The sequence below is a fragment of the Ananas comosus genome, linkage group 8 (assembly GCF_001540865.1).
Source record: "Ananas comosus cultivar F153 linkage group 8, ASM154086v1, whole genome shotgun sequence".
Classification (NCBI taxonomy): domain Eukaryota; kingdom Viridiplantae; phylum Streptophyta; class Magnoliopsida; order Poales; family Bromeliaceae; genus Ananas; species Ananas comosus.
In genome coordinates, this window is record NC_033628.1 from 418,940 (window position 1) to 440,158 (window position 21,219).

At 34.4% G+C, this 21,219-nt stretch overlaps 2 protein-coding genes across 2 annotated transcripts; both read left to right on the forward strand.

Annotated features, from left to right (window-relative positions):
* On the forward strand, positions 10,394-12,569 carry LOC109713719 (stearoyl-[acyl-carrier-protein] 9-desaturase, chloroplastic-like). Its single transcript, XM_020237897.1, has 3 exons — positions 10,394-10,532; positions 10,678-11,161; positions 11,474-12,569. Exons 1-3 carry the CDS (start codon positions 10,408-10,410, stop codon positions 12,038-12,040), a joined length of 1,176 nt encoding a protein of 391 aa, XP_020093486.1. The 5' UTR covers positions 10,394-10,407; the 3' UTR covers positions 12,041-12,569.
* On the forward strand, positions 19,459-21,219 carry LOC109713751 (stearoyl-[acyl-carrier-protein] 9-desaturase, chloroplastic-like). The gene is made up of 3 exons (XM_020237935.1): positions 19,459-19,646; positions 19,792-20,275; positions 20,576-21,219. Exons 1-3 carry the CDS (start codon positions 19,522-19,524, stop codon positions 21,140-21,142), a joined length of 1,176 nt encoding a protein of 391 aa, XP_020093524.1. The 5' UTR covers positions 19,459-19,521; the 3' UTR covers positions 21,143-21,219.

The following is a 21,219-nucleotide window of genomic DNA, read 5'->3' on the forward strand; positions in this document are numbered from 1 at the left end:
CGCACGGCCGCAGGCGTGGGCAGGCGTGGGCGCGGCGTCGTGGTCAACCGTATACTAAAAGCACAAAATTGAAAAAGCAACTGTAACAAAAGCTCAATCCAGCACTTCTCGCCTCATTAATATAATTGTTAACATTTGCAGCTATAGTTTGATGAATGCAAAGCATGCATAATTAACTTCTTGTTTTATTATCCAATAACTCCAAAATTGCTGGAGTTAGACTCAAAAAAAAAAAAAAACTTGACGGAATTATTACTCTGATCATATCCTCACTAAACTAGTGCTTCGAGAATAGCCTTAACAGCCCCAACAACCATGTGTATCGAATTAATTGTTCACGCCGACGCCGCGCCCACGCCGCCACGCCGCGGCCGCCTCTGCGCGACGTTGTCGTATTGCTTGCGCCGCGGCAGTCAGGGCGGCGGCGAAGCTCTGCCGCGCGCGGCGGCGCCTCAGAGCCGAGCTGCTGCCGCGGAGCTCGGGGCGCCGCGGCAGCGCACGGGCCGTGCAGCAGGGCGGCCTGGGGCGCGGGGGCTCGAGCGGAGAGCGCGGGGGAGGTCGAGGTCGCCGAGCTCGAGTCGGCCGGTGCACGCCAACGGCCTCCCTCTCCGTCGTCGCCCCGCGAGGAGGCACATAGTAGACCCCGGCGGTCTCCCGCGCCGGTGCTCGCTGTCCGCCGGCTTGGCCGGTCTTCGTAATGGTTAATGTGCAGCCATATACAGCCATTAATGGTGTAATGGTCAAATCGCGCGCCGTGGTCAGGCTCGGGGTCGGCGCGGGGCAGGAAGTAAGAGCTCCGCCCGTCTGAGCAGGGCGTCATGGTTGAGCGGTCGGGCTCTCGTAGTTCCGACCGCGCCTCCTCGGGCAATCTAGTAGGGAACGCCTGGCGCCGGCCTAGCGCCGTTGCCCCTGCGGCGGTGGTCGGGCTCGAGGTCGGCGCGGGGAAAGGTCGACCGACGAAATAGAGCTCCCCGCTTGAGCGGGGCGTCGGGGTCGAGGCGTCAGACGCTCCGTGCGAGGCCGAAAGTCGCCGTGCTGCTGCCATGCTTCTACAGGAAGAAAAGAAGAAAAGAAGAGGGAAATAAAAAAATGCTCCAGCAAGAGGAAGAGAAGGAAGAAGAAGAAAAAGAGAATAAAAAAAATTGCTCTTGAGGAAGAGATGAAAGAAGACCCGCCTAGCGCTGCTACCGGCCGTCGCTTTTGTTTCAGCGAACAAAAAAAAAGAACGAGAGACGAACGGAAGAGAGAAAGAGGAAAGAGAAAAAAGTAAATAAGGGTATTTGGTCAGCTTTGCTGAAAAAGCGGACCGAATTTGCAAAAACGAAAAAATTCATGTGGCCCGGTTTTGCAAAAGCCAAAATAAGTGGATTTTTATGCAAGATTGGCCAAATAATATTATAAGTTCAAATATATTTATTATATTTTAAATACTAATTTTTATAATTTTGATTTGATTTTAGTGTAAAGAAGAAGCATATAACGATGATCAAAAAAGAAATGAATCCAAAACCTTCTTTCAGATGAAATATATTTCAATAAAATTTAAAAAAATATTTTTTTTCTAACTAATTTTATTTATTTATTTTAATTGCTATGTTTAAAAATTTAATTTTGATGTAAAAAGAAAGAAACCGAAGTCCGTTATAAATCAATCCGAATAACAAAACCAACTCAACGAAATCACCTTCATATTTCCTTTCTTTTCCTTTATTCTCGTATTAAAATTATTTTTTAATTCTATTTATCATAATTGTTATTTTCTAGTTCTTTTCTTTTCGTCTTTTCTTTGTCCTCTACTGAATTATATGTCTCATTCATAATTTTCTATATATTTTTTAATATTATTAACCAATCCTATTTTGAATTTTAATATTAAATTTATAATTTTATTATAATGTCTATTCCCCCGCATCGCGATAAGTCTAAATTAAGTCTAGAATGCAATAATACAATATTAATGTAGTGTGCCCAAACTTAATCAAAATTTCTTTTGAGATTCACCAATTCCATTATAAATAAAAGAAAACTAATTTTATTAGTTTTTTAAAAAAAATAATAAATACGGTTGCCTGATAGATACATAATATCAGTAAATAAATATTAAATAATAAACTGGTAGATTTTATGACACGGTCCGGTGCAGACATTTTGTTGGCGAAGAAGCTGGAAAAACACTTACCTTCATCACGCATCAAAACGCGCCATTCATGCCCCCCACAATTAGAAAGAATTAAAAATATATTACAATACCTGATGAGACCATTTATTAAACCCGTACCTACTGATTTGAAGACGAAGATTTATGCATGATTAAACGAGATTTCTATTGCCGATTTTTGTGGACTGAATGTCGAAAGTGAATCAGATAAACAGTGCGTTGAGAACTTGTACGGTGTGGATGCTTATACGGTATATAGAGCAGTAATTAACTGAGAGCAAATCATTCGTACTTAATTAGGCCCTTTTTGATGCATAGTTAAAAATATTTTAAAAACAATTTTTTTTATTTTATATGGTTTTAGAGTTTTAGAATAGTCTGAATGAAATCATGAAAATTCTGTACTATTTAAAAAAATCCGATAGCATTATTTCTTAACGTTGTTTGGATTACATATCATACAATTCCATAATAATAGTATAACAATTAAATTTCTAACAATTTTAAAATTGTAAAATTCAAAAAACTCAAATATCAAAATTAAAATAAAATCTTTAAAAATAAAATCAAATTCAAAATATAAAATTAAAATTAAAATAAACATTTAAAAAATTAAATTAGATTTTATGTTTAATTGAAATTGGAACTTTTGGAATTTAAAATCTTAAATTTTGAAATTGAAAATTTAAATTTTAAAATTTAAAAGTATAACATTTAAAATTTAAAAAAGTATAATTAAAATTTTTAATATTTAATTTAAATAAATATTTATAAATTACATATTTAATTAAATTTTAAATTTTAAAATTTAAGTTTAAATTAAATTTGAAAATTTTAAATTAATATAAAATTTTGAAAATTTGAAATTTGAAAGTTTGAAATTTGAAAATTTTTGAAATTTAAAATTTAAAATTTGAAATTTGAAATTTGAAATTCGAAATTTGAAATCTGAACTTTTTGAAATTTGAAATTTGAAATTCGAAATTCAAAATTTGAAATTTGAAATTTGAAATTTAAAATTTAAACTTTTTGAAATTTGAAATTTAAAATTTGAAATTTAAAATTTAAAATCAAAATAAAGATTGAATTTTTAAAATTTTAAATTTTGAAATTTAAAATTTTATGTTGAAATTTAAAATTTAGAAATTGATACATCTTTGGGAGCACAAAATGGTGGAATTTTTTTTCTTTAGTTAAAGTGGATTGTAAGTTAACTTTATTTTTTGGAGTATAGTATAACTATACTTCAAAAATTACGTCATTTTTTTTTTTTCTTCCAAACGCTTCATAGGATTTTTTTTCTACCGGCGCAGTATAATTTAACTATGCTACGTTTTTAGAGGTATCCAAACGGGTTTGATTTTGTTATTATACAATGTTCTGAGATTGACCCTTTTAACTTTCCGAGTAGTTTGAATGTTGTAATTTTAGTTGCCGAAATTAGTAAATTTACTTTAAATCAAAATAATTGAAAGTTAAAAGAATCTCAATCGAATTTGAAACAAAAAAATTTTTTTACTCCAGCTAGTTTCGGACAACCAATTAGCATGCGCATAACCATCAATGCGCGAACTATAAAGTAGAATCAGAAACATAAAGTCAAATTAAAATAGAAAGCTTTTTATCATGGTTAGAGCAAGCACATGTACTGCACGAACTCGTGTGTGCCATCGCATGATCATGGAGCCCCATCACACCCCCATGTGAGGAGCCAAACACCAAAAACCCCACGTTACGCCCCACCAACACGCATAATTGGACGCTGTCTACATTGTACCTAGCTCTTAAATATCCTCCCCGTATTCTCGATCTATCTAGAAAATTTTCGTATCCGATCGGTTTGTTTTATCGAAAATTTTTTAAGAAAATAAGAAAGTGATAATCCGTCGTCGCTCAGACCATCGACTTGAGGTGCTAAGACATAGATAACGAGTATTTTGCATAGTTGTATGCTCTTTCTAGATCCAAGGAAACACCTACATGTTCTTTTCTGAAGCGTCAAAGATGATATACATTCATAGTTACATAATTTGATGGTAAAACTATGTTTTAGAGGGGAAAGGAAAATCTCAAAACGCTCATGTTCACATCAAGACCTTAGTTGTCATTGCAAGCATGCAGTAAGATAAGCTCGCACAAATTATACGTGGAAAGAATGATTTGGTAATAAAACATTAAAAACAAAAACAAAACAAAACAAAAAAAAAAAAGAAAGCAAAAGAAAAAGGTGTTAGAAGCTCCGGAAAGCAATCCAAAAGGCTGGTAGTTTATGAACTGCATTCGTAGGTCTCCTACAAAATCTCTTGCGTAAAATGGAGGGTGGAAGCTCTTGATCACCCTTTCATAATCATTGATAATTGAGATGGCAACTCAAAATTTAATATGGGANGAGAGAACGAAGCGGAGAGAGAAAGAGGAAAGAGAAAAAGTAATAAGGGTATTTTGGTCAGTTTGCTGAAAAAGCGGACCGAATTTGCAAAAACGAAAAATGTGGCCCGGTTTTGCAAAAGCCCAAAATAAGTGGATTTTTTATGCAAATTGGCCAAATAATATTTATAAGTTCCAAATTATTATTAATAATTTTTAAATACTAATTTTTATAATTTTGATTTGATTTAGTGTAAAGAAGAAGCATATAACGATGAATCAAAAAGAAATGAATCCAAAACCTTCTTTCAGATGAAATATATTTCAATAAATTTAAAAATATTTTTTTTCTACTAATTTTATTTTATTTTATTTTAATTGCTATGTTTTTAAAAATTTAATTTTGATGTAGAAAAGAAGAAACCGAAGTCCGTTATAAATCATCGAATAACAAAACCAACTCCAACGAAATCACCTTCATATTTCCTTTCTTTTTCTTTTATTCTCGTATTAAATTATTTTTTTAATTTCTATTTATGCAATAATTTTTATTTTTCTAGTTCTTTCTTTTCGTTTTTTCTTTGTCCTCTACTGAATTATATTCTCATTCTAATTTTTCTTAATATATTTTTTATATTATTAACCAATCATATTTTTAATTTTTTATATTTAATTTATAAATTTTTATTATAATGTCTATCCCCCGCATCGCGATAGGTCCTAAATTAGTCTAGAATGCAATAATTACATATTTAATGTAGTGTCCCCAACTAATCAAAATTTCTTTTTGAGATTCACCAATTCCATTATAAATAAAAGAAAACTAATTTTATTATTTTTTTAAAAAAAATAATAAATACGGTTGGCTGAAGATAGATAATACAGTATAAATATTAAATAATAAACTGTAGATTTTATTGGACACCGGTCCCGGTTGCAGGACATTTTGTTGGCGAAGAAGCTGGAAAACACTTCCTTATCACCTCAAAACGCGCCATTGCCCCCCACAATTAAAGAATTAAAAATATATTAAATACCCTGTTGAGACCATTTATTATAACCCGTACCCTACTGATTTGAGACGAGATTTATGCATGATTAAAACGAGATTTATTGCCGATTTTTGTGGATCTGAATGTCGAAAGTGAATCATAAACAGTGGTTGAGAAACTTGTACGGTGTGGGATGCTTTTACCGGTATATAGGAGCAGTAATAACTGAGAGCAAATCATTCGTTTATTAATTAGGCCCTGTTTGGATGCATAGTTAAAAAATTTTAAAAAATTTTTATTTTATGGTTTTAGAGGTTTTAGTCTGAATGAAATATGAAATTCTGTAACTATAAAAAAATTCCATAGCATTATTTTTAACCTGTTTGGATACATATCATACAATTCCATAATATTTATAACAATTAAATTTCTAAAATTTTAAAATTTAAAATTCAAAACTCAAAATTCAAAATTTAAAAATAAAATTTTAAAAATTAAAATTCAAAATTCAAAATATAAAATTAAAATTAAAAATTAAAATTAAAAAATTAAATTAGATTTTATGTTTTAAATTTGAAATTTGGAATTTGGAATTTAAAATTTAAATTTTGAAATTTGAAAATTTAAATTTTAAAATTTAAAGTATACCATTTAAAATTTAAAAAATGTATAATTAAAATTTTAAATTTTAAATTTAATAATTTATAAATTTACATATTTATAAATTTAAATTTTAAAATTTAAGTTTAAATTTAAATTTTGAAAATTGAAAATTAAAAATTAAAAATTTGAAATTTGAAAATTTGAAGTTTGAAATTTGAAAATTTTTGAAATTTAAAAACCTTTAAAATTTTGAAATTGAAATTTGAAATTCGAAATTTGAAATCTAAACTTTTTGAAATTTGAAATTTGAAATTCGAATATTCAAAATTTGAATTTGGAATTTGAAATTTAAAATTTAAACTTTTATGAAATTTGAAATTTAAAATTTGAAATTTCAAAATTTAAAATCAAAATAAAGATTGAATTTTTAAAATTTTAATTTGAAATTTAAATTTTATGTTGAAATTTAAAATTTAGAAATTGTACATCTTTGGAGCACAAAATGGGAATTTTTTTTCTTTAGTTTAAAGTGGATTGTAAGTTAACTTTATTTTTTGGAGTATAGTATAACTATACTTCAAAAAATTACGTCATTTTTTTTTTTTCTTCCAACGCTTCATAGGATTTTTTTCTACCGGCGCAGTATAATTTAACTATGCTACGTTTTTAGAGGTATCCGAAACGGGTTTGATTTTGTTATTATACAATGTTCTGAGATTGACCCTTTAACTTTTCCGAGTAGTTTGAGATGTTGTATTTTAGTTGCCGAAATTAGTAAAATTTACTTTAAATCAAAATAATTGAAAGTTAAAAGAATCTCAATCGAATTTGAAACAAAAAAATTTTTTTACTCCAGCTAGTTTCGACAACAATTAGCATGCGCATAACCATCAATGCGCGAACGTATAAAGTAGAATCAGAAACATAAAGTCAAATTAAAATAGAAAGCTTTTTATCATGTTAGAGCAAGCACATGTACTGCACGAACTCGTGTGTGCCATCGCAATGATCATGGAGCCCCAATCACACCCCATGTGAGGAGCAAACACCAAAACCACGTTACGCCACCAACAGCATAATTGGACGCTGTCTACATTGTACCTACTCTTAAATATCCTCCCGTATTCTCGATCTATCTATAAAATTTTCGTATCCGATCGGTTTGTTTATCGAAAATTTTTAAAGAAAATAAGAAGTGATAATCCGTCGTCGCTCAGACCAATCGACTTGAGGTGCAAGACATAGATAACGAGTATTTTGCATAGTTTGTATGCTCTTTCTAGATCCAAGGAGACGACCTTACATGTTCTTTTCTGAAGCGTCAAAGATGATATACATTCATAGTTACATATTGCATGGTAAAACTATGTTTTAGAGGGAAAGTGAAATCTCAAAACGCTCATGTTCACATCAAAGACCTTAGTTGTCATTGCAAGCATGCAGTAAGATAAGCTCGCACAAATTATACGTGAAAGAAGGATTTGGTAATAAACATTAAAAACAAAACAAACAAAACAAAAAAAAAAAAGAAAGCAAAAGAAAAAGGTGTTAGAAGCTCCGGAAAGCAATCCAAAGGCTGTATTTTATGAACTGCATTCGTGCGTCTCCTACAAAATCTTTGCGTAAAATGGAGGGTGGAAGCTTCTTGATCACCCTTTCATAATCATTGATAATTGAGATGGCAAACTCAAAATTTAAATAATGGGATATCTTCTATATTTTTAAGTTTCAATTAGCGTAGTAGAGAGACAGACGATCATAGAGGATCGTTTGTGGTGAGAAATAACGAGATAAGAGAAGAGAGGAGGCAAGAATACAGACGTAAGGCCGCACAACTTTAATGACAAGCTCTTGGATAGAAGTGAGTAGAGGCTGATGATAGTGGCTAGTACCATTATCGCCGGCTACAGGCACCTCCGACGACATTTATTGCAAATCAAAAAAGCAACCTCTGACGACATTTATTGCAAATCAAAGAAAGGAAGAGAAGAGATGGGTGGATAGGAAGTACAGATAAAGAAGGTGAAAAAAAATAAACAAATGTACATAAAATAGATAAGGATGTGATGAAATAGTAGTCTCATTACCGTTTTAGCCCTCACCGGATCCATTGTTTACGGCAAAAGAGGATGGCATGATTAAATAAAAAGAAAAACACTTGCATACAATATATAAATAAGTATGGGAGGGGAGGAGTTACTATACATTATCTGTCGAGAAAAAAAAAAGATATATATATATGAAGATTTAAAAGAAGTAAAGGAGAAGAGATCGATGGGCTCAGTATGGGACCGTACGAAATACGCTATAATGACAGCCATCGTCATGAAGAATGTCACTCCTAACAACGTTATAAGTCGTACTCACAGCAAGAGAGAACTATGCCTTGTGAGAAACGAGAAAAAAGAAGAGCTGGGGCCGGGGGGGGGGGGGAGCTCATGAGAAGGTTACTCTCAACAACGTTATAAGTCGAACTTGGTATAAGAAACCATCTCATGAAGAAGGTCACTCTCAACAACGTTATAAAGTCGAACTTTGAAAAGAGAACTGTGCTCGCGAGAAAGAGAAAGACAGGTGGGGGGAAAGGGGGGAGCAAGGTTGGACAATACAAAACATCAACACATATACCGTTTAGAACTAACAGTATGTTATTTTATAGATTGTAAACAAATAATTAATATTTGTTAAACCTTTAGTCATATCTCAGTACAAATGTAAAATATAATATATTTCGCATTTATTTTATCTATTTGTTTTTTAAATTAATGTAAGAAGAAAATTCATATTTATTAAATTTTTAGCTATATTTTACAAATATGATCAATGATAAAAAGTGAAATTGATGTGATAATTTATAATTAAATAAAGCATACGCCAATATAAATACCTAATAATTTAATATAATCCAACTATATATGTACTACATGAAGCTGTAAATATTGGATCATTTTAAGACTTTTTCTTATCACATTCAAATTTATTTCATAATTTTGTAAAGCATGTATATAGATATTATTCATTTTAAAGCACAAAATAAAATTTCGACCCTCGAATTAAATAATTTTTTAGCTATTGTAAAATAAATATTTTTGCACAAACTAGTTGGGCGTACAAGCAAATACACGTGTCACAATTATTTTAATGGTGCATCAGATTTATCTAAAAATTACAATAAAATATTATTTTTTTAAAAAAAATAAATTTATTTGTTATATTTTGAGTAGAAAAATCTGCAACATCCTATGTAATATTTTTTTCTTTTTATGTATATTGAATATTTCTTTATGTTTTTTGAATTCTCACAAACCGAAAATTTTTGTATGTGTTTTAAACTAAAAGTATCAAAATTTTAATTCACCTTTAATTCAGATTTAAATTTTAATTAATCCATTTTAATCAAAATATTTAATTATTAATTCAATTTGATATCCAAAATCAAATTTAAGTCACGCTTCAAACTAAAATTGGAATTTAAAAACTCTTAAATTTAAATTAAATTTAAGTTGTATATTTAAATTTCAATATTAATTTAAGATGAAACAAAATTTTAAAATTAAATAAGATTGAAATTTAAATGTATATTTAAAATTAAATTCCAATTTGATTGTTTGTTACAATCAACAAAAAGTTAATGTAACAGCTAAATATTAGTACCCAAAATTAAGATAATATGAAAATATTCACCTGAAAAGAAAAAATATGGAATAATATAACAATATTTAATAGGAAAAGTAAAGGTTATTCATTAGAGAAAAAGAGAAACTAAAATTTCTTTCGTCACATTATTTGTTTGCATACGTAAGGAAAAAAAAAAAACCAAAAGTTTTTTTCGTTTAAGAAGTGGTTTGTTCGACATTCCAAAAATCAAGATATGTGTTTTTATATATTGTATAGATATTTCGTTTGTACGTATTGAAAAGTTAGTTCTATATATATTGCAAACTTGATCATGATGTATGAACTTGAAAGCAGCCGGGTAGAATTTCGAACTTTACAACTTATACCATTAATTAGGACAACCACAAATCCTCAAAAGGGTTTTTTTTTTTTAGAGAAAAATACCATGCTATCGCTTCGGTTATTTTTTTTAGAAATGAATTTAGCTGAAAATGTGAAGCAATTAAGATTCGAACTTGGAACCTCGAGTACCACCCAGTAAATTCTTTACCACTTGCATTGGAAACAGTCGATGCAAATTTTGCAGAGTTAGCATAGATTTTTCAGTAGTATATATATATATATATATGTAGGAGGCATATGGAGCGTGCCTTTAGGGCAAAAGCTACAATGGAACTCATGCTCGTCTCCTCCTCATCCTTCAAGCATTCTCTCTTCTCCACCACCCCATATAGTAGTTCCCTAAGGTCCTCACGAGCTCTCGTGATTAATTGTTGCCACTCTCCAAAGCCTAGGTGTGCATGCACGATCACTTTCTCTTCGATTCTTTGCTTTCATTTGTTATTATTATTTTCAATGCTTACCACATTTTTTCCTTTTTTTTTTCCTGGGTCATTTCAATGTTAATACATGTAAGTGGATGCATGCGTTCATGCGCAGGAAATCGGGCAAAGATGTGGTAATAAGGGGCAGTGTGCAGTATCAGGAGAAGCTGGAGGTGTTGAAGTCGATGGAGGGGTGGGTGGAGGACAACATCTTGACCCTCCTCAAGCCCGTCGAGAGCTCGTGGCAGCCGCAGGACTTCCTCCCGGACTCCTCGTCATCGTCGGCGGAGGAATTCTTCGACGCCGTGCGAGAGCTCAGGGAGCGGGCGGCGGGGATCCCCGACGAGTACTACGTGTGCCTGGTGGGCAACATGGTGACGGAGGAGGCGCTGCCGATGTACCAGAGCATGGCGAACAGGTTCGACGGGGCAAACGACGAGACAGGGGCCAGCGCCACCTCGTGGGCGCAGTGGAACCGGGGCTGGTCCGCCGAGGAGAACCGACACGGCGACGTGCTCACCCGCTACCTCTACCTCAGCGGCAGGCTGGATATGCGCCAGGTCGAGAGAACCATTCAGCACCTCATCGGTTCAGGAATGGTACGTACGCACGCACGTACGTACGTAATGCTTTTAAAAACACCAAATACTTCGCGTTTATAAATTTTTCATAATTAAATTTATTCTTTTGATATATTAATTCTATCTGTTAAATCATATTATTTTACTGGTTATTCACTAAATCTTAGGAACTACGTACTATTATTACAACTTTATAAATCTTCATTAAAAATCGAAAATTCATAAGGGAGCATACTATATCTATTTATATGTGTATATACACACACACACACACACGTACTAACTAAACAAAACATATTTGATATATTTGGGTACAAATGTGGAACGAAGATACTGCAAGAAGCGCACGATGCCTACCGGGGCTTCGTGTTCACGTCGTTCCAGGAGAGGGCGACGTTCGTGTCGCACGGCAACACGGCGCGGCACGCCAAGGAGCACGGCGACGCCACCCTGGCCAGGATCTGCGGGCTCATCGCGGCCGACGAGCGGCGCCACGAGACAGCCTACACGAGGATCGTGGCGAAGCTGTTCGAGCTCGACCCCGACAACGCCGTGCGCGCATTCGCCGGCATGATGAGGGAGAGCGTCACGATGCCGGGGCTCCTCATGTTCGACGGCCGCGACCGCGACCTCTTCGGGCACTACTCTGCGGTGGCGCAGCGGCTCGGGGTGTACACGGCCGGGGACTATGCGGACATCGTGGAGCACTTCGTGAAGAGGTGGCGGGTGGAGGATGTGGGGCCGGGGTTGACCGGGGAGGGGAGGCGGGCGCAGGACTATGTATGCGGCCTCCCGCAGAGAATCAGGAAAATGGTGGAGAGGGCGCAGGAAAGGAGCGCACGGGAGTCGCGGTTGCTTCCCTTCAGTTGGATTTTTAACAGAGAAGTCCTCGTGTGAAATCTATTTTCCATTTCCCTCCTGCATTGTTATTTTCCTACTAGAGCATAAAAGGGTTGGATGGTTTTTCAGAAAAAGTGTCTAAAAAATATTTTTGGAGAAAAAAAATTTTATCGGAATTTTTTTTTTTTCAGCTTCGCGTCTATTTGGTTTTTTAAAAAAACAAAATTAGCTTTTTTGTTTTCAAATTTTATGAAAAAACAGTGTTCTTGTTTTCCTTTTTTTTTCCTAAAATAATGAAAACACTAGTTTTTCATAATATCCGGAAACAAGCTATTTCAAAAAGTTAGTTTTTTTAAACAAAAAGAAAAGAAAGCTGAAAAGAAATTTCTTATAAAATTTTTTTTCTGGCATAAAAATTTTTTACACTTTTTTGAGAAACCAAACATCCCCTAAATTATTGTCCCTTTTTTTTATTCGTGTGAAAGTAATTTACCCTTTGGATTGTCAAGTTATAGGATTATTATCTTTTTTAGATTGTAATTCTAGTATTTCTCTGAGAATAAATGCGTTAAAAAAGTGATGATTGTGTGTATATATTAAAAAAACAAGGCAAACATTTTAGGGATGAAAAAAAAGAGAAAAAACTACAAAAAAGAAGAGAATGTATACAATAGACCTATATTAGAAATATTATTATAATTATTTATAGATTTGTGACAAGTGAACTTTTTTTAGAAGAGAATGTAATCTAGTAGAAGAGGTGTTTCCTTTTGTTTACATCAACCCAACTGGGAAAGAACTTTGCCCTAAACTTCAACAAACAGGGGAAAAACACAAAAGAGAATCTTTCTTGGATATTTTCCTGCAGTGTTATCTGACAAGTTATACTTTCATTTTGTAACACTATTTTTTTTTTGATAAAAATGTATGGAATTTATTTGTACTATAAATCATTTTGAATTAACTGCTTAACTTTTCAAATTTTTGATTTTATTATTCAATTTTTCAATTTATCTGATTTAAATCGGTCAATAATACTTCGACTTCAAAATTTAAACTAATTACGTACTCTAATATATACATAGTTTCGAGAATAGTAGAAATATACTAATGTAAAAATAAACGATAAATTTAAATTTTAAAATCAAATTGCCGTTTGCAGACTCAAATCAGTACCATATAACCATATAACCCAATCAGATGACACTGGAATATTTGTCACTAATATATTAATTAATCACTACCATCAATGCACGAATTGTAAAGCGGAGTTGGGGACATAAAAGCCAAAAAAATATGAAGCTTCAATTGTGGGTGCATGCCATAGCATGTTCGTGCATGGAGCCCCATCACCTCCCACGTGAGGAGTTAAACACTACAAAAATACTCATAATTTTTCTCATCGGACATTGCCTACCTTGTACCTAACTCTTAAATATCCTCTGCGTAGAAAATTTTCGTATGCGGTGTATTCGATTTCGTCGATAGTGAAAAAGGGGTGAAGTAATTTTAGATCGTGAATATATATATTTTTACTATTTGATTCTCCGCAATATGAGTTCGATCGTATTTCGAATTCACCAAATACCTTCTGTAATTGACTTTGATCCATTTTGGGCCGCGCCGGACTCAGTTATGAATAAAAAATGTAAAGAAAAAATTAACAAAATATTAATATTGGGGATCGAACTTATTTTTTCCACTTAATATTAATGTGTTGGAATTCAATATTTTTTTGTCAAACAAAAACGGGAAGTAAAGAACTTGGGCTTTTACACCATTGATATCTTTCTAGACAAACAACATATATAATTGAGTAAAGGTTAGTTTCCCGGTATTAACAACTAATTATAGGGGAGAAGTAAATCTCCTCCATTAAGAAAGATTCTTAGTTCAATTTAATATCCGTCATTTAATAACATAGTTTTCTGTTTCTTGTTCCTTTCGTTATCTCTGTTTTAATCAAGATTTATCAGACATCTTTTAGACTGATGAACAGTATTAGTATTAGAATTATTTTAAACTAATTCCTATAGAATTGACTTGTGTGTATCTAACGCGCCCTTACATTTTTTGGACGGGAAATATTACCAACATTATTAAAAAATATATAGCCTATTCTTTTTCTCATCATCACTTTTTTTTTTTTTTTGCTAAATTACATAAAACCTTCTGTCAAAACGCGATTTTTCACTTTTCCCCCGTCATTTAAAAGCCTACACTTTACCCCCTTGTAAAATGAAAAATGTTTACAGGACGGTACGGTGTGTACTGTGATGATAAAATGACCATTTCGTCCCTCATCATTTTCGTCTTCTCCCTCATCTTCCTCAACAGCAACCTCGATCGGCTGCGAAGTTTCTTCGCGGTTCACGCCTCATCTTCCTCTTGCACCCTCGCCGCCCCTCGATTTCGGCCGGATGAAAATCGAGGTGGGGGTGGATGGAGAGATGGGTAACGACAACGAGGGCGAAGGCGCGGCGGCGGAGGAGGGCGAAGAGGTGTTTGTGGGCGTGGACGGGGATGTAGGCGAGGGCGAGGTAGTGGAGGAGGACGAGGCGGCAAGACGGAGGAAGCGAAGCAACAAGGAAGAGAGCGGAGGGGTATTTTGGGCATAAAAAAATATTTTATAACAAAACCCTAACGGATCACTAACGATAGGGGGCGAAATGAACATTTTTTATTTTACAAGGGGGCAAAGTGTATATTTTTAAATGACAGAAGAAAAAAATAAAAAATCACCTTTTGACATAGAGATTTTCTCTAATTTAGCTTTTTTTTTTCCCCTCTTTTTAAGCAGAATAGAATAAAGTCCAACATGCATTTAATTATATGGTATATTGGTTTTGGAATTTGGATTAGCTTCGAGTGTCAATTTATGTTCCCCTTGTGGGACTATGGCCCAGTGTGCAACTGCAACGGAACGGGACAGAGGGGTCTGCTTTAATTGATGGTGTGGAATTTTGGACTTTAACATGCATGCACGAGTTTTGTACGGTTGCGTTAATGTCTCGTTTTGACGTTTGTGGTGTGGGTAGATGGAGACGCAAACAATATATATATAAAATTATCAATTTTGAGACATTTTGGTTACTGGTCAAATAATATTAAAAAAATTTTAAATTTAGTTTTCAAATACTTTCAATAATATAGATTAAGTGTAACGAAACCAATCATCGATTTGGAAGCCGCATCATCGAAAACAACTTGGTAGTATAGCAACCAGACTCTATATATATATATATATAGAGAGAGAGAGAAAGAGAGAGAGAGTTCTATTACTATATATATTATCGATAGTGATCAAACGTTTTGTGCTATCGAATTTTTTGTTATTAAATTTATCTCTTTGACTAATTTTATCCATTATATTATACTATTAAACTAACCATTCACTCAATTTTAGATAATCACTATTATTCTAAACGCGCATCTTTTCATCTAAGAATCAAAAATCGCTTAGTACTATAATAGTATAGTAGTCTAATTTTATATATATATATAAAATTAAAATTAAACTTACATGTACGCACCTTGCCCATTACTACAACTGTGCGTCTCTTTAATTACAGTGAAACAGTATATATAGTTTGTACCTACAGTAGACACAAGGAGGACCAAGAATTACAACGTAAGATCGTGTTTACACTGTTTAGCTTTGATTGTTTGAATGGTACACGTCATGTGTACACTTTTGGCGCTCATCCAATTACGCACTCAGGAGTATAATGATTTGGCTCACTGATTAGTGGAACTATTCTACAAGCCTTAATAACGAGAGTTTAAAGCTTTTTTCTTTAAAACTATACATCTTTGTAGGATTGCGTGAATCATATTTTAGAACAGACCTTTTTTGAACATAGTTGGAGCTCAAGTTAACGCAAAGGGCAATCAGGTCTAGCCTAGGAGTTATTAGTTAATTTGCGTGGATCTCGGAGGTTGAACTTGCGATCGAACTTGAGAAATCGATGGTGCTGAGATTCGTTCTCACTCGTATTTATGTAGAGATCAATTTTTCAACTTCAGCGGGATTGGACAGAAAGTTTAGTTGATAGAACGCGCTATTAATTTACTCTCGGACTTCTAAGCAAGTAGTTAGGTTGGGGAACATGACATGAATTTTAAATCTTGGGTAGTTGTGTGGATTTAACATGAATTTGTTAGTCCCATACCCACAAAGTGGGACGAAGCATGCGCTTTCTATATATAGCTAGATCCAAGGAAACACCTACATGTTCTTTTTTGAAGCGTCAAAGATGATATACATTCATAGTTACATATTTTGATAAAACTATGTTTTAGAAGGGAAAGGAAAATCTCAAAACTCTCATATTCACATCAAAACCTTAGTTGTCATTGCACGCATGCAGTAAGATAGGCCTGCACAAATTATACATGGAAAGAATGATTTGGTGATAAAACATTAAAAACAAAAACAAAACAAAAAAAAGAAAGCAAAAGAGAAAGGAGCTAGAAGGTTCGGAAAGCAATCCAAAAGGCTGGTAGTTTATGAACTACATTCGTAGATCTCCTACAAAATCTCTTGCGTAAAATGGAGGGTGGAAGCTCTTGATCACCCTTTCATAATCATTGATAATTGAGATGGCAACTCAAAATTTAATATGAAAATATCTTCTATATATTTTTAGTTTCAATTACGTAGTAGAGAGACACAGATTATAGAGAATTGTTGTGGGAGGAGAATAACGAGATAGAGAAAGATAGGAGCANCCTACAAAATCTCTTGCGTAAAATGGAGGGTGGAAGCTCTTGATCACCCTTTCATAATCATTGATAATTGAGATGGCAACTCAAAATTTAATATGGGATTATCTTCTATATTTTTTTAGTTTCAATTACGTAGTAGAGAGACACAGATTATAGAGAATTGTTGTGGGAGGAGAATAACGAGATAGAGAAAGATAGGAGCAAGAATACAGAGGTAAGGCCGTACAACTTTAACGACAAGCTCTTGGATAGAAGTGAGTAGAGGCTGATGATAGCGGCCAGTCCCATTATCGCCGGCTACAAGCACCTCCGACGACATTTATTGCAAATAAAAAAAAGCACCTCCGACGATATTTATTGCAAATCAAAGAAAGGAAGAGAGAGGATGGGTGGATAGGAAGTACAGATAGAGAAAGTGAAAAAAATAAATAAAAGTACATAAAATAGATAAGGATGATGAGGAATAATAATCTCATTACCGTTTTAGTCCTCACCGGAACCATCGTTTACGGCAAAAGAGGATGGCATGCATTAAATACAAAAGAGAAAAACGGCTGCATACAATAAATATAATAATGAACGGGAGGGGAGGAGCTTACTATACATTATCTGTCGAGAAAAAAAAAAGGATATGAGAGATTTAAAAGAGGTAAAGAAGAAGAGATCGAGGGCTCAGTATGGGACCGTACGAAGATACGCTATAATGACAGCCATCTCATGAAAAATGTCACTCTCAACAATTAACATTATAAGTCGTACTCACAGCTAGAGAGAACTATACTTGCAAGAAAGAGAAAAAAGAAGGGGGGGGGGGAGAGAAGGTTGGTATAATGACAACCATCTCATGAAGAAGGTTACTCTCAACAACGTTATAAGTCGAACTTACAGTGAAAGAGAACCGTGCCTGCGAGAAAGAGAAAGAAGGGATGGGGGGGAAGGGGGGCGAAAGGTTGGACAATACAGTAAATCGACACATATACCGTTTAGAACTAATGGTATGTTATTTTTTATAGATTAATGTAAACAAATAATTAATATTTGTTAAACTTTTAGTCATATCTCATACAAATGTAAAATATAATATATTTCGCCTTTATTTTATCTATTTATTTTTTAAATTAATGTAAGAAGAAAATTCATATTTATTAAATTTTTAGCTATATTTTACAAATATGATATAATGATAAAAAGTAAAATTGATGTGATAATTGATAATTAAATAAAGCATACGTCAATATAAATACCTAATAATTTAAGATAATCCAACTATGTACTACATGAAGCTGTAAATATTGGATCATTTTAAGACTTTTTCTTATCACATTCAAATTTATTTCATAATTTTGTAAAGCATGTATATAGATATTATTTATTTTAAAGCACGAAATAAAATTTCGAACCTCGAATTAAAGAATTTTTTAGCTATTGTAAAATAAATATTTTTGCAGACACTAGTTGGGTGTACGAGCAAATAGGTGTCACAATTATTTTAATAGTGCATCAGATTTATCTAAAAATTACAATAAAATATTATTTTTTTTTAAAAAAAGTAAATTTATTTGTTATATTTTGAGTAGAAAAATCTGCAACATCCTATGTTATATTTTTTTTCTTTTATGTATATTGAATATTTCTTTATGTTTTTTGAATTCTCATAAACCAAAAATTTATGTATGTGTTTTAAACTAAAAGTATCAAAATTTTAATTCACCTTTAGTTCATATTTAAAATTTAATTAATCCATTTTACTTAAAATATTTAATTATTAATCGAAATTTAAGTCACGCTTCAAACTAAAATTTGAACTTAAAAACTCTTAAATTTAAACTAAATTTAAGTTGTATATTTAAATTTCAATATTAATTTAAGTGAAACAAAATTTTAAAATTAAATAAAATTGAAATTTAAATATATATTTAAAATTAAATTCTAATTTGATTGTTTGTTACAATCAACAAAAAGTTAATGTAACGACTAAATATTAGTACACAGAATTAAGATAATCTGAAAATATTCACCTAAAAAGAAAAAATATGGAATAATATAACAATATTTAATAGGGAAAGTAAAGGTTATTCATTTGAGAAAAAGAGAAACTAAAATTTTTTTCGTCACATTATTTGTTTGCGTAAGAAAAAAACGAAACCAAAAGTTTTTTTTTTGAGAGATAGATAGCACGGTACCCGCTTCGTTTATTTCATTTAAAAATAAACTTAGCTAAAAAAGTGAATCAACTAGGATTCAAACTTGGGTCTCGGCTACCAACAATCAGGCCCTTTGCCACTTGCTCTAGGGACGGTCGGTAAAACCAAAAGTTTTTTTCATTTAAGAAATAGTTTGTTCGACATTCTAAAATTCAATATACGTGCTTTTATATATTGTATATATATTTCGTATATAAGTATCGAAAAGTTAATTCTATATATATTGCAAACTTGATCAGGATGTATAAACTTGAAAGTGGCCGGGTAGAATTTTGAACTCTACAACTTATACCATTAATTAGGACAACCACAAATCCTGCTGAGTTTTTTTTTGAAAGAAAGACAGCAAGTTATTGCTTCGTTTATTTTTTTTAGAAATAAATTTGACTGAAAATGTGAATCAATTAAGATTCGAACTTAGAATCTCGAGTATCAACCACTAAACTCTTTACTACTTACATTAGGGACCGTCGATACAAATATTGCAGAGTTAGCATGGATTTTTCAGTAGTATATATATATATATAGGAGGCATATGGAGAGTGCTTTAGGTGCATATTGTGTTGGAGACTCGAAACTCCATACTTTTGAGGGCAAAAGCTAGATATGGAACTCACGCTCGTCTCCTCCTCATCCTTCAAGCATTCTCTCTTCTCCACCACCCCATATAGTAGTTCCCTAAGGTCCTCACGAGCTCTCGTGATTAATTGTTGCCACTCTTCAAAGCCTAGGTGTGCATGCACGATCACTTTCTCTTCGATTCTTTGTTTTCATTTCTTATTATTATTTTCAATGCTTACCACATTTTTTCCTTTTTTTTTTCCTGGGTCATTTCAATGCTAATACATGTAAGTGGATGCATGCGTTCATGCGCAGGAAATCGGGCAAAGATGTGGTAATAAGGGGCAGTGTGCAGTATCAGGAGAAGCTGGAGGTGTTGAAGTCGATGGAGGGGTGGGTGGAGGACAACATCTTGACCCTCCTCAAGCCCGTCGAGAGCTCGTGGCAGCCGCAGGACTTCCTCCCGGACTCCTCGTCATCGTCGGCGGAGGAATTCTTCGATGCCGTGCGAGAGCTCAGGGAGCGGGCGGCAGGGATCCCCGACGAGTATTACGTGTGCCTGGTGGGCAACCTGGTGTCGGAGGAGGCGCTGCCGACGAACCAGAGCATGGCGAACAGGTTCGACGGGGCAAACGACGAGACAGGGGCCAGCGCCACCTCGTGGGCGCAGTGGAACCGGGGCTGGTCCGCCGAGGAGAACCGACACGGCGACGTGCTCACCCGCTACCTCTACCTCAGCGGCAGGCTGGATATGCGCCAGGTCGAGAGAACCATTCAGCACCTCATCGGTTCAGGAATGGTACGTACGCACGCACGTACGTACGTAATGCTTTTAAAAACACCAAATACTTCGTGTTTATAAATTTTTCATAGTAAAATCTATTCTTTTGATTAATTCTATCTGTTAGATCATATTATTTTACTGATTATTCACTAAATCCTAGAGACTAGGTACTATTATTACAACTTTATAAATCTTTATTAAAAATCAAAAATTCATAAGGGAATATACTATATATATTTATATGTGTATATACACGCACACGTACTAACTAAACAAAACATATTTGATATATTTGGGTACAAATGTGGAACGAAGATACTGCATGAAGCTCACGATGCCTACCGGGGCTTCGTGTACACGTCGTTCCAGGAGAGGGCGACGTTCGTGTCGCACGGCAACACGGCGCGGCACGCCAAGGAGCGCGGCGACATCACCCTGGCCAGGCTCTGTGGGCTCATCGCGGCCGACGAGCGGCGCCACGAGACCGCGTACACAAGGATCGTGGAGAAGCTGTTCGAGCTCGACCCCGACAACGCCATGCGCGCATTCGCCGGCATGATGAGGGAGCGCGCCACGATGCCGGGGCTCCTCATGTTCGACGGCTGCGACCGCGACCTCTTCAGGCACTACTCTGCGGTGGCGCAGCGGCTCGGGGTGTACACGACCGGGGACTATGCGGACATCGTGGAGTACTTCGTGAAGAGGTGGCGGGTGGAGGATGTGGGGCCCGGGTTGACCGGGGAGGGGAGGCGGGCGCAGGACTATTTATGCGGCCTCCCGCAGAGAATCAGGAAAACGGTGGAGAGGGCGCAGGAAAGGAGCGCACGGGAGTCGCGGTTGCTTCCCTTCAGTTGGATTTTTAACAGAGAAGTCCTCGTGTAAAATCCAATTTCCATTTCCCTCCTGCATTGTTATTTACTTATTTTCCTAATAAAAGGGTTGTATGGTTTTTCAGAAAA